Genomic DNA, 14,496 nt, shown 5'->3' with positions numbered 1-14,496 from the left:
TCACTCGCTCCTCCACTGCCACCTCCTTGTCTTTGTCGAGTCCTGATGTGGAGCCGTTCCACCTCCCAATGCCTCACTCTGATCAAGGATGCTAGCACAATTCCTCAGAGCAAGGCACTGTGGGTAGTGCTGCCAACCACAGCCAGGTGGGGTGGGTGGGCATATTTAAGCCCCATGCCATCTGTATCAGGAGTGAGGGTCCCTGGGAGCTCCCACTTTGCAATCGGTAGCAGTGTTGGATCACTGAATCCCACAACCCAACATTGCCATACACCGCCAAGCTTCATTCTCCCATGAGGGGCCCATCAGGGGCCCCTCTGAGCCGCAGGTCCCTTGGCCAAGGCCCAACCTGGCCGCCAGCTGGCACCAGGCCCAGCAGGAGCTGCTTAAAGGCTTTGCAAAAGCCTCTTTGAAGCAGCTGTTATGTGCAAGTTGCTTCAAAGGGTGCTTTTGCATAGGGCTTTAATGTCTGCTCAGCTGATGAGCAGGGATTAAATTCTGCTGCCTTAGCTGTGCGATCATGTTCCCTGCTAGAAATAGGATTGTGCAGTTAATTCAAGATTAAACCATCATGTCAGCTGATGGATGGGTAGGCATGGTTTGGGGCAAATGGCCTCTGGGAAGGTTGGGAAGCCAGAGGGTTCCCACCCCTGGTTTACAGTAAAACACTTTAAACTGCTTTTGGGGCCATGGCAATATATTAGCAATACTGGTGTTCTCCACAGCCAACTCATCCTGCAATGACTTGCTCTGAGGAAGGACCCTATGTTGCATAGGGTCCTTCCTCCGAGCAATGCATTGAGGTGACAACATCTGTAATGCCTCAAAGCACTTTCAAGGACCACCATTGCACACTTAGGCCCATGAGCAAATAGTGTGTAAACAAATTTAATAAAATGGCCTGTTTATCGAGTGCACATCCTGATTTGTTTGCAGGGAGATTAGACAACACTAACTATTTAATGAACGCTCACTGTGATTTCTTTGCAGGGAGGTTAAATATGTTATATCGCTCTTTTCAGGGGATTTTCCTGTCACTTTCCTTATTGCAAAAAGTCTGATCTATTGAGATAGTGGGTTTGTTGCAAAAGACCTCCTAGTCAATTGGGCAACCTGAATTTGTCGATGTGATTGAATCCTACCCAAAAATAGTGACAATCTGGAAGTACCCTATGAGTTTGGACTCAGGATAGTACACATTTGCCCTGCAATTGCTGACCTGGTTATGTGACTTGTTCAAAGTCCGCATAATAAAACAAAGGCTGTTAAGAAATGTGGGATGTTGTTCCCTCCTACCCCCAGTTTTGGCTCAAAGCCCACATTCTGAAGACAGTTAATGAGAGTGTCTGCTTTCTCTTTATCTCCAAAGAAAATTGTAAGCTAAGGAAGAAGAGGAGAATTGCATCTCTGGAGTCTGGGGCTCATCCCAGAGGGCCATTTTTAAAAGGCAAGATAAACAAACATCTCACTGCTGATCAGAGGCTCTGTGACATGAACAAATAATATGCAACTGCCTAGAAAACAAGGAGAGAGAGCGCACAAACATGTAGTGAAACTAGCTCTTACAGAACTGTGCATTTAGTCAGAAAAGGCATATTCCAAGTCACACTTTTGCAAATAGCACTAGTGAGAGTTTATGCTCACCCAAAGAGAGGGTTACCTGCACTTTGTGAACACAGAAAGGAAAGATGCTTTATTTTAAAATTCCACATATTATAAAAAAGTGTAAAAAATAAATGGAGTTTGTACACACATTTGGATCCAAAGATTGTAAATAGCCACCCTTGTTTAAAGAAACAAGGAATCTATAGGGTTTTAGCTTCAGAAATACATTGCGGAATACCGAGGGTCACTGACAGACACAGTGTCAGTGACACGGCAAATGAACTCCATGAGGGGGAAATAAAATAATTATGGAGAAAACACTGCACAACAATGATCTCTGAATGGAATCATTTGGATCAGGAGTAGCCGACATGGTACCTTCCAGATACTGTTAGACTATAACTCCCATCATCCCTGACCATTGGGCATACTGGCTGGGGCTCATGGGGGTTGGAATCCATAGCTCAATGGCAGAGCACCTGCTTTGCACGGGGAAGGTCCCAGGTTTAATCCATAGCAGTTCCAGGTAAAACTGGGGAAAACTCTTCTGTCTGAAATCCTGGGAAACCACTGCCAGTCAGTGTAGACCAGGAGCGAGGAATCTTTGGCTCTCCAGCTGTTGCTGAACTGCAACTCTATCAGCCCCAGGCATGGCCAGTGGTCAGCAGTGATGAGAGTTGTAGTTCAGAAACATCTGAAGGGCCAAAGGTCTTCCCCATATCTTGTGTAGATAATACTGAGCTACATGCACCAATTGTCTGACTAAGTATAAGGCACTTTCCTATATTCAACAACATCTGGAGGGTACTGCATTGGCCACTACTAATCTGGATCTGTGTGAAAAGTGAGTGAACAAATGATGCTGTTCCAGATTAAACTGTAAGTGTGCACAGCCCCCTCATTGGGATCACACTCTTGTTGGAGGATCAGGCACATGTTTTGGGGTGTGAATATTGCTATAATTTGCAGCAGAGCAGTTGTTAATATCGGTGCAAAAAAGGAACCTGTGAACATAGCATGAGGTACAGTATGACATTAATAAGCGGGCAAGTATATAATCCACAGAGGCTTCTGTAAGGACCAGCAGCTCTTGTAAATCAAGATGCTATGCTCTATGATATGCACAAATCCACCTATCCACTCCTTCAAAGGTCTCAAGAGCTCTCTGTATGGCACTGCAGAGCTAAACTGTGACCCATTTCCCCCCTGCCTAAGCAATGGGGGGGGGGAGGATGGCAGGACAATATTTAGTAATCCACAGGATATTACATAAAAATAAGAGCCATACTGAGTGTTAGAAAAGATGCTAGATTGTCTCAGGGAACAAAGAAAGCTGACAGATTTTCTGCTAGAGAATAAATTAAGAGAAGTTAGAAAGAATATGCTGAGATAAGCATCATCCATACTGAATGGCTTTGCACTCTGCCATTTCCCTTAATGGAATTCAGTGGGAACTGTACCAAGTCCTAAATACTTCATAAATATGTCATATCACATAGGCATCGAACATCAGGCAGCTGACTCTGTGACAGCCCTTTTGCTTAAACTCTGCTTAAGCCAGTGAGACTGTAAAATATGCTTAGAAGAAGGTACTGAACACATCAAAATATTTTATTGTTGCAATAGCTCAGGGATGGATTCTTTTGCAATGCAAAGTGGTGCTTTCTTGCATCTCTGTTTACTGAAACTGCTGCAGATTTTGCCACCGACTTTAACAGAAGTTAAATTGTTGCATCCAGGTCTTCCAGTGGTTGTTCAATACAGGTGTAGCTGATTTTTAGCACAGGAAATCAGTGAAACATGAAAACAGGACATGGTGTGTGTGTGTGTGTGAAGGCCCAGGCCAGGGGGAGGGCTGGGGGGCCACCCCTAATTTTTTTCTGCCCCCATTTAATAAATAACTACATTTATTACAGAAGAAAAAGTCTCCCCTCCCTTTTACGCTGCCTATGGGCCTGTCAGGGCTTAGGAAGTGGTCATTCCTCTGTAACAGCCTCTCTCCCCCATACCTCCATAGGATTTCTCTGTTAATAGCTCTTATATGTACCTCCCTCATGAGAGGATATTCTGTGGAGGTGGGAGGAGGTGCAAAAGATGACAACAACAGAGTGGACCTTTTCAGTGCTGGTACCCAGTAATGGAACACTCTTCCCATAGAGGCTTACCAGGCATCTTCCTTGCAGCAAATTCAGCAGTATATATTTACATTTATATTTCAGTAGTCCTTTTAATGTTTCTTAAATATTTTGACCTTTTAAATTCTGTTTAATTCTGCTGTTTTAAGTTTGATTGATGCTTTAAGATGCTCAGAAAACCACATACGTATAATAATGTATACGTATGATAATGAATATATAATTGATCAGTAATCTTAATGGTTCATTATGATGGAAATTTGTAGCATTTATAATATTTTAGGAAAATCCTGTGTACAAGTAAATCCCACTGAGGTCTTACTATCAGGTCAGCATTTATAGTATTTCTATAAGGTATACTTTCTTAGGAGCAAACTCCACTGAATTAAATGGGACTTGCTTCTCAGTAGACACATGCAGACTTTGCTGTTAATCTCCCTGTGGCTTCACTACACAATTTGTGACCAAATGGTTTATTTTCCATCATTAAAAAAAATAATTTAAATATTGATTTAGTTGTTCTTTGGCTATGGTTTAATGGTGTTTGAAGAAACATATGGTTTAATTGTGTTTGAAGAAACATATTTTCTTCCACTTTTTCAAACGTTTAATACAATTGAAATCATGGGGGAAAATGCTGTTAAAGAAATAATCCTAATAAATAAATTGTACACTCTTTGGGACTGTACCCAGCTGTTCCAATCCTACAAGGGAGATATGCATACAGAGCCAGGTTCCCATCTGCTGATTCCCTTAATGGAGCAGGAACGGTATAAGCAAGATCTTCTCTGTGGTGGCTCCCAGATTACAGAATGTCCTCCCATCTTACATACAGCTGGCACCAATTTTTATGAATTTTCATCACCAGCTGAAAACACATCTATTTTCATAGGCATTTTGCTGGCTAAGAATGTTAGGCTGTTTTCTGATTTTGCTATTACTGCCATTTTATTGTTGCTTTTGTTATTTTCAGTTTTATATCACCTTATTTTATGATGTTCTGATGAAATTATTCTATGTTTTAAATGGTTTTATGGAACCTGCCCTGGGATTGCTTACAGGTTAAATAAATATATAAAATGAGCAAACAATATTTTTATTTGAACTTTTGCATTGCAATCCGCATTCAGGCACATGATTGTAACCCTGGTCATTTAGATTCCCTTTGCAACCCTGGTCATTCAAGTACTGCCCCAACACAGGAAAAAAGAGTGAGTAGCTAGTGTGGGGCAGTGGTTAAGGTGTGGGACTATGACCTGGGAGACCAGGATTCAAATCCCCACACAGCCATGAAGCTCACTGGGTGACCTTGGGCCAGCCACTGCCTCTCAGCCTCAGAGGAAGGCAATGGTAACCCCCCTCTGAATACCACTTACCATGAAAACCCTATTCATAAGGTCACCATAAGTCAGAATCGATTTGAAGGCAGTCCATTTCCATTTCAGATAAGATGAGCAAATGGCATTTTATCATGCAGAAAGCAGAGAGTAGGAATAAACGGACAGTTCTCCCAATGGAGGGCTGTAGAAAGTGGAGTCCCTCAAGGATCGGTATTGGGACCTGTACTTTTCAACTTGTTCATTAATGACCTAGAATTAGGAGTGAGCAGTGAAGTGGCCAAGTTTGCTGATGACACTAAATTGTTCAGGGTTGTTAAAACAAAAAGGGATTGCGAAGAGCTCCAAAAAGACCTCTCCAAACTGAGTGAATGGGCAGAAAAATGGCAAATGCAATTCAATATAAACAAGTGTAAAATTATGCATATTGGAGCAAAAAATCTGAATTTCACATATACGCTCATGGGGTCTGAACTGGCGGTGACCGACCAGGAGAGAGACCTCGGGGTTGTAGTGGACAGCACGATGAAAATGTCGACCCAGTGTGCGCCAGCTGTGAAAAAGGCAAATTCCATGCTAGCAATAATTAGGAAAGGTATTGAAAATAAAACAGCCGATATCATAATGCCGTTGTATAAATCTATGGTGCGGCCGCATTTGGAATACTGTGTACAGTTCTGGTCGCCTCATCTCAAAAAGGATATTATAGAGTTGGAAAAGGTTCAGAAGAGGGCAACCAGAATGATCAAGGGGATGGAGCGACTCCCTTACGAGGAAAGGTTGCAGCATTTGGGGCTTTTTAGTTTAGAGAAAAGGCGGGTCAGAGGAGACATGATAGAAGTGTATAAAATTATGCATGGCATTGAGAAAGTGGATAGAGAAAAGTTCTTCTCCCTCTCTCATAATACTAGAATTCGTGGACATTCAAAGAAGCTGAATGTTGGAAGATTCAGGACAGACAAAAGGAAGTACTTCTTTACTCAGCGCATAGTTAAACTATGGAATTTGCTCCCACAAGATGCAGTAATGGCCACCAGCTTGGATGGCTTTAAAAGAAGATTAGACAAATTCATGGAGGACAGGGCTATCAATGGCTACTAGCCATGATGGCTGTGCTCTGCCACCCTAGTCAGAGGCAGCATGCTTCTGAAAACCAGTTGCCGGAAGCCTCAGGAGGGGAGAGTGTTCTTGCACTCGGGTCCTGCTTGCGGGCTTCCCCCAGGCACCTGGTTGGCCACTGTGAGAACAGGATGCTGGACTAGATGGGCCACTGGCCTGATCCAGCAGGCTCTTCTTATGTTCTTATGTTCTTATCTACTGTTTTGGATGTATGCTTTACACACACAATAAAGCTCATATGTGTGAATGAGGGTGGAGAATGTCAATACTGTAACATTTTCTTTTGTATTTGTCCATAAACACACTGCATTTAAAAAAAAGATTTATTCAAAAACTCAGCTAACATAAATTGAAGAGTACCAGAATACCTTTGCTATATGTATAGCTTATACAGTCTTATGAAAAACATATAAATATGTATACATTCAAAAAAAATTATGGCACACCTGTGCTCATCAGAGTGGAACCAAACACTGCTGATCAATATCCATCACACTTCACCCTAACTCAAAGCCATCCTATCCAAATGCACATTTTTTTCAAAAAGGCGTAAATTTCACTAAACTCACATTCCAAAGGGTCAAGTAAAAGCGGCAATTTTTTGAATTTTGCTATTAAAGATGCTGCCAGATGTTAAATTGTTCCCATATATATTATATATACACACACACACACACACACACACACACCTTTCCCAAAGCTTTATCCTGAAACTGGATTTAAAAATGGAGATTCAGACACTTGAATTTAACAGCTTCATTATGGTCTGTGAATTTGAATTTATGCCGAAAACAGATAATAGTTCTTAAGAGAGCTGAAAGTAGTTTGACAGAAGCTTCAACATCTCTGGTCAAGCAGGTTTTGCTTTACTGCAACAGAAGTGAGTTGAGTGTACAAATAATGAGAAATAATTTCTTTTGCCAAACCACCTTCAACACTGGGAAGAAAAACACCTATTGTCTGCCTCAGGTTTTGTTTTGCAAGATTGGCTCTAAGGTAGAATTGGCTCCATGATATGTAGTTTATTCAACAATGATTCTGATGAGATTTTTCAAAAAGTGAAAGCTCTACTCTTTTAAAAACAAATGCGTATTATTCAACAGTGTCAGAAGCACATTTTAATGAAGTTATGGCTGCAGCTTCCTCTATTTTTAGCATTTTGAAAATGCAGTTAAACAAAGCTTCAGCAGATCCATTCATTTCTCCCAAGCTGTACAATAGGCTATTTTAAGCTATTGATCATCATACTGTTAGTTATCATTGTAGTATTAAAGGCCCAGTTTTCAAGAAACATTTTCATTTATTTCAATATCAGGATTGTGAAAGCCTTATGTCAAAGGGCTTTCTTCAAAAAGAAGCCCAAAAGCCACTTAAATCAGCATATGCATGCTCAGCTACTATGCAAGTGTGAAGGATTTTTTCATTCACAGCAATCCTGGGAGGTAGATCATTATTATCCTCATTTTTAAGATGTGGCATTGAGATAGAGATGTAATTTAGTTTATTTCTCACATTTGAATCCTGCCATTCCTCCATTGCTCAGGATAGCATAAATGCATGGGGGTTATCTCATTTCATCCACACAAGAACTCTCTGAGATGGATTAAGATGAGAGACAGTGACTTGCCCAGGAAGCTTCATAGCTGTGGACAGATGTGAACCCATATCCCTCTGGTTCAACTCTAATACCTCTCTACTACACTGTAGATATCAAAAGCTACCGAGTGGGGTCACCCACATCTTTAGGGGCCCTCCTACATCCACATCCATAAATTGTGTATATTAGATCCTGTTCCTTCTTTGGAAATCTCAGAGGGCTCTTGTTGGTCTCCTTCCAGGCCTTAACTTATTTTATTTATTTATTTATTTATTTATTATACTTTTATACCGCTCCATAGCCGAAGCTCTCTGGGCAGTTTACAGTAACTAAAAACAAATACAATTTAAGATACATCTTTTAAAAAACAATTTAAAACAGAATAAAAACATTTAAAACAATATAAAACACATGCTAAAATGCCTGGGAGAAGAGGAAAGTCTTGACCTGGCGCCGAAAGATAACAGTGTTGGCACCAGGTGCACCTCGTCACATGAATCATTCCATAATTTGGGGGCCACTACTGAGAAGGCCCTCTCCCTTGTTGCCAGACTCCCAGCTTCCCTCGGAGTAGGCACCCGGAGGAGGGCCTTTGATCTTGAACGTAGTGTTTGGGAGAGGTGTTCCATCAGGTATTGTGGTCCCAAGCCGTGTAAGGCTTTATAGGTCAAAACCAGCACCTTGAATTGAGCTCGGAAACATACAGGCAGCCAGTGCAAGCGGGCCAGAATCGGTTTTATATGTTCGGACCGCCTGGTCCCTGTTACCAATCTGGCCGCTGCATTTTGCACAAGCTGCAGTTTCCGAACCATCTTCAAAGGCAGCACATAGAGTGCATTGCAGTAATCTAATTTAGAGGTTACTAGAGCATGGACAACTGAAGCGAGGTTATCCCTGTCCAGATAGGGACATAGTTGGGCCACCAACCGAAGTTGGTAGAAGGCACTCCGTGCCACTGAGGCTACCTGAGCCTCAAGTGACAGAGATGGTTCTAGGAGAACCCCCAAGCTATGAACCTGCTCCTTCAGGGGGAGTGCAACCCCATCCAGGACAGGTTGGAGATCCACCATCCGATCAGAAGAACCACCCACTAGCAGCATCTCAGTCTTGTCTGGATTGAGCCTCAGTTTATTAGCCCTCATCCAGTCCATTGTCGCAGCCAGGCACCGGTTCAGCACATTGACAGCCTCACCTGAAGAAGATGAAAAGGAGAAATAGAGCTGCGTGTCATCAGCATACTGATGGCAACGCAATCCAAAGCTCCGGATGACTGCACCCAACGGTTTCATGTAGATGTTGAACAGCATGGGGGACAGAACTGACCCCTGCAGAACCCCATATGGGAGAGTCCAGGGTGCCGAGCAATGTTCCCCAAGCACCACCTTCTGGAGGTGACCTGCCAAGTAGGACCGAAACCACTGCAATGCAGTACCACTCCCAACTCAGCCAGTCTCCCCAGAAAGATACCATGGTTGATGGTATCGAAAGCCGCTGAGAGATCAAGGAGAATCAACAGAGTCACACTCCCCCTGTCTCTCTCCCGACAAAGGTCATCATACAGGGCGACCAAGGCTGTTTCTGTGCCAAAACCAGGCCTGAAACCCAACTGAAATGGATCCAGATAATCGGTCTCATCCAAGAGTGTCTGGAGCTGGCCCGCAACCACTCGTTCAAGGACCTTGCACAGGAATGGAACAGTAGGGCCCTGCTTTACAGCGTTCCGCTTTAAGGCGTTCCGCTGATGCGGCGGCTTTCATTTTTAATTTAAAAGCTATTTTTTTCTCTTTTGAGACGTTTTGCGCCATTTTTGCGTCATTTTCGCGCGATGCGGCCCATTAAAGTCAATGGGGTTCCGGCGTTTTCCGCTTTATGGCGGGGGTCCAGAACGGAACCCGCCGTATAAGCGGGGCCCTACTGTAGTTAAGATTTTCTGGGTCCAGGGAGGGTTTCTTCAGGAGTGGTCTCTTTCAGGCAGCCAGGGACCACCCCCTCTCTCAGAGAGGCATTAATCACCTCCCTGGCCCAGCCGGCTGTTCCATCCCTGCTAGCTTTTATTAGCCAAGAAGGGCAAGGATCCAGCACAGAAGTGGTTGCATGAACCTGTCCAAGCACCTTGTCAACGTCCTCAAGTTGCACCAACTGAAACACATCCAAGAAATCGGGACAAGGCTGTGCTCTGGATACCTCGCTTGATTCACCTGCTATAACACTGGAGTCTAAGTCCTGGCGGATGCTAAAGATTTTATCCTGGAAGTGCCTGGCAAATTCATTATAGCGGGCCTCAGATGGTTCTACCATGTCCTTGGGGCCAGAGTGTAATAGCCCCCGGACAATTCTGAAGAGCTCCGCTGGGAGGCAGATTGATGATTTGATAGTGGCAGCAAAATATTGTTTCTTGCTGCCCTTACTGCCCCTAAATACAGCTTACCATAGGCACTTACCAATGTATAATTGCATCCACTAGGAGTTCGTCTCCGTCTGCACTCAAGCTGTCTCCAATATTGTTTCATCGCTCTCAACTCTGGGGTATACCATGGAGCCGTACGAGCTCTACACAGGAGAGGGCGCTCAGGAGCAATCATGTCAACCACCCGGGTCATTTCTGTATTCCACAGCTCAACCTGGGTTTCGACAGCAACGCCAGCCCTATCAGCCGGAAAACTCCCCAGAGCCCTTTGGAAACCATCTGGATCCATTAGTCTCTGGGGGCGGACCAACTTAATAGGTCCCCCACCCTTGCAGAGGGGAAAAGCCGCTGTAAGTCTAAACTTCAGCAAGCAGTGATCTGTCCATGACAGAGGGACTGATGTAAGACCCTCCACATTCAGATCACCAACTCCATGTCCAGATGCAAAAACCAAATCTAGAGTATGCCCTGCTACATGTGTTGGGCCAATGGCATGTTGGGATAGTCCCATGGTTGTCATGGAGACCATGAAATCCTGAGCCGCCCCGGATAAGGTGGCCTCGGGATGGATGTTGACATCCCCCAGAACCAACAGTCTGGGGGATCTCAACAATACACCCGAGACCACCTCCGTCAGCTCAGCTAGGGAGTCTGTTGGGCAGCGGAGTGGGCGGTACACCAACAGAATCCCCAGTCTGTCCCTCTGACCCAACATAAGGTGCAAACACTCCAGACCAGTAGTCACATGGACAGGGTGCTTGCAGAGGAAGATGGAGCTCCTATAGACCACAGCAAACCCCCCTCCCTGACCCTCAGGTCTACCCTAATGCTGGACCAGGTACCCTGGCCGGCATAGCTGGGAGAGACTGACTCCTCCCTGCTCACTCACCCAGGTCTCGGTTATACATACCAGATCGGCTGCCTCATCCACAATTAAATCATGAATGAGGGAGATCTTATTATGCACCGATCTGGCGTTTAGGAGCAGCATCCGGAGGCCTGAGAGCTGACTTATAGGGCAACCAACAAACCCGCAGGTGTGGGGAGTTCCGGAACAAGGCACAGTCGTTAACTGCCTGGGCTGCGTTCCCCTTACCTGGCAAGTCCTCCTCACAACGCCATATCTCCCTCAACCCGTCACTATGCTAATTGGGGGCCCCTCAAATCTCCCCACTTGGCTCTGAGTCCTCTCTCCCAGGCACGTAACTGAAGACCCAGAAAAAGGCAGACAAAGCAGGAGCCACCTCAGCCAGCCGGCTTATGTATCACCTCCAAAGAAGGGACTTACTGAACAAATGAAACTACCTTGTATGGGGTCAGCCCATTGGTCCATCTTAGCCCAATGTTGTCTATTCTGACTGGCAGTGGCTCACCAGGGTCTCTACCAGAGGTCTTTCTCATCCCTGCTTCCTGAAAACTTTCTTGACTGTGGATGCCAAGGATTGAATCTGGGACCTTCTGCATGTGCTCTGCCCCTGAACAATGGCAACATAGCCAGGAAAAATGCATGGGGTGTATCCAAATTATTCACTTCCCCCCCTCCTTTAATTTATTAGAATTTAATCATATGCCATATCATCCTGATCCAATGCACCTAGCAATACTTTTAATTGGCACCCTACAGTTCCAATAACAAGTGCCAATGAAAAACTATGACTTCCTTTGACCCAGCACTGGGGCCTGAAGGGGGATCCAAACATTTAGAGATCTTCCTGCATAATACAAGTGGGATAACTGCATATTTGAGAGCACCTGCACTGCTACACTCCTTTCTCATGCAAAGCTAGTTTTACACAGGCATGGATAGGTTTGAACAGGCTTTTTAAAAAGTCAAGTTTCTACTCTGTATGGCTGTGAAGATAAGCTTGAAACAAATCTTAGAAGCTAGAGGGAGATCAAGGTTCAACTAGATGAGATGTGGAAGATCCATGATCGGATCTCTTGATGTTTGCTTTTTCTAAGAAAAGCAGCTATGGGGGAGACCTGAATGAGATTTGAGTGGCATTTTGGGGGGAGGATTTTTTTTTATAAACTTTTCCCTATGTAGTGTCTGCATGGCTTTATGATATCTCATGTCTTGTCTAGTTTGTTTGGCCCAAAGAAGAATTTCCAGTAGATTGGTGGTAGGAGTTCAGAGCTTGGCAAAGCTTCATGGCCCTCTCTATATAGCTATGAGAATTAACAATGTAAAACATAATTTTGCATAATTCACCTAACATTCTACTTGCAGGAGTGGGCTCTTCTTGCTATACAGTGTGGTTAGTATAAGCAAACCTGCTTTTAAAATAAAAGTAAACATTTTGGATTCAAGCACTGCCCACTCCCAATGTGAAGGTCATTTGGATGCTTTCAGTGTCTACTCTGTCATGAAATTATGAAATAAAAGAGGAGCAACATATCACTGGGAAACCTTGCACAGATACGATTCCCGGCATGATTCTGACACTTGTGCTGGGATTACACCCACCTGAGCTTGCTACGTCTCTGATATGCAACTGGTCCACAGCGTAGTGCAGGTCAGTTTGCACATCTGTACTTTGGATTCACATGTGTACGAACACCATCTCAAAGCATATCCATCCAAGTATTACTGTCAAATTGGGAGTGAGGAGGAAAGTACTCAGAAGGCACAATAGTTTCCTTATGTTCTCATCTCCTTGTATAACTGCTCCTATATGTGCATCAGCAAAGCACATGGTGGGACTAGCATATCAAGTGTCCTCCTCACGGCACTATTTCCTCCATCACTTCCATGACAATCGTTCGAGGGCCAGTCAGGATGAGATTGCTCACTGTCCTGTAGTCTGCATGGAGAACATTGAGTCCATTCACTGAAACCACAAACTGGCATACCTAAGAGGGAAAAAGAGGCGAGGATGCTCAATTAGAAATGCAGGATCATAGGAAGTTGCCTAATATGAGACAGACCATCAGCTCAGTATTGTCTACAGTCACTGACTAGCAGAGGCTTTCCAGGATTTCAGAAGGGTTTACCTCCAGGTCCTACCTGGAGATACAAGGGTCTGATCCTTCTGCATGCAAAGTAGATGCTCTACCACTGAGCTTTGGAACTTCCCCAGACATTTGCTCCAGGTGAGGCTCAAACTCATAACCTCAGCATTGGTGTGCAACCAGGTCCCTTTAGTACCAATCCCTATATATATATATATAATATTTTATGTATTTTAATTTATTTTAATGTTTTTATGATTTTACTGTTTACAATTTTATTATGTACATGTTTGATTTTATTTTTGTAAGCCGCCCTGAGTGCCCTATTATAGGGTAAAAGGGCGGAAAAGAAATATTTTAAATAAATAAAAATAAATAAATATAAGTATCATGTGCTAACTGATTATGCCACTTTTCCTTTAAAATGGCAGGAATTTAAAACAACGGTAATAAAACAAAATTGTACTAAAAGAGGCAGAATACAAAAACATACAAAGTGTACAATTTATAGTGTTGGAGGAAGGCCCAGTACCAAACTTAACAGAAAACACTTCCAAATTCACTGCTGCCACAGGATAAACCATGTTAGCAAAGGGTCTGTTATAAAATTAAATCCCAGACGCATTTGTAGTTTTAAACCATTAACACTGCATGCCATTTAATAATATACACTTCTAAAAAGAATCCTGTGAATTTACACTTAGGCCATAATAAATTTGTTAGTCTTTAAGGTTCCACAATATTATTATTTATTTAGAACATTTGTACCCTGCTCTTCAGCCAAAAAGTTCTCAGTGTGGGTTACATACAATCAGTTAAAACAAGACAATTCCTCCCTTACAAGGCTTACAATCAAAAAAGTAAAACACACAAGGGAAAAGGAACAGGGAGGGAAGAGGCGGTAAAGCACACTCAATTCTTACACAGTAGTTCTTATAATGACTAGCTGGAAGAAACTGTTCAGGGGTGGGTAGAAGGTGCCTAATACAGCTGGCATTTTGGCAAAGCTGATGGAATGAGTCTTGCTTCTCATCTCTCCCAGTGAGGCAGCCTGATGGAATGGCTGCTGCCAGGTGACAGTTGATGGGAAGGAGACTTGATGGAGCTGGTCTTTCAGGAGAGCTCATGGAATTAGATTCTTTGTTGGGCTTTGCTCCCAAAGACTAAAATGGCTACCCCTCTGGAAACTGTCAATAAGCACAATGAGCTCATCTTGGGATATTGTTTATGATGGCAATAAAACAAAACAAAAAAACATAGGAATTTGGCAGCATTTGACAAGAGTAAGCCTGGAGGGCTGCAACATTTAACTGGAACAAACCCAAAGCACTTCTTAATTTTACA

The 14,496-nt window shown here is 43.5% G+C and overlaps 1 protein-coding gene across 1 annotated transcript in view; it reads right to left on the bottom strand.

Moving 5' to 3' along the window:
• Nucleotides 1-6,505: 6,505 nt before the first annotated feature.
• The window catches only part of DEPTOR (DEP domain containing MTOR interacting protein), a 108,977-nt gene continuing 100,986 nt past the window's right edge, over nt 6,506-14,496 (bottom strand). The window contains exon 10 of the mRNA XM_061605739.1: nt 6,506-13,053. Coding sequence (XP_061461723.1) covers nt 12,925-13,053 — 129 coding nt within the window. The 3' untranslated portion in view covers nt 6,506-12,924. The remainder of the gene's footprint in view (nt 13,054-14,496) is intronic.

Source organism: Rhineura floridana, chromosome 1 (assembly GCF_030035675.1).
Source record: "Rhineura floridana isolate rRhiFlo1 chromosome 1, rRhiFlo1.hap2, whole genome shotgun sequence".
NCBI lineage: Eukaryota > Metazoa > Chordata > Lepidosauria > Squamata > Rhineuridae > Rhineura > Rhineura floridana.
This window is presented reverse-complemented; position numbering and strand designations above follow the sequence as displayed.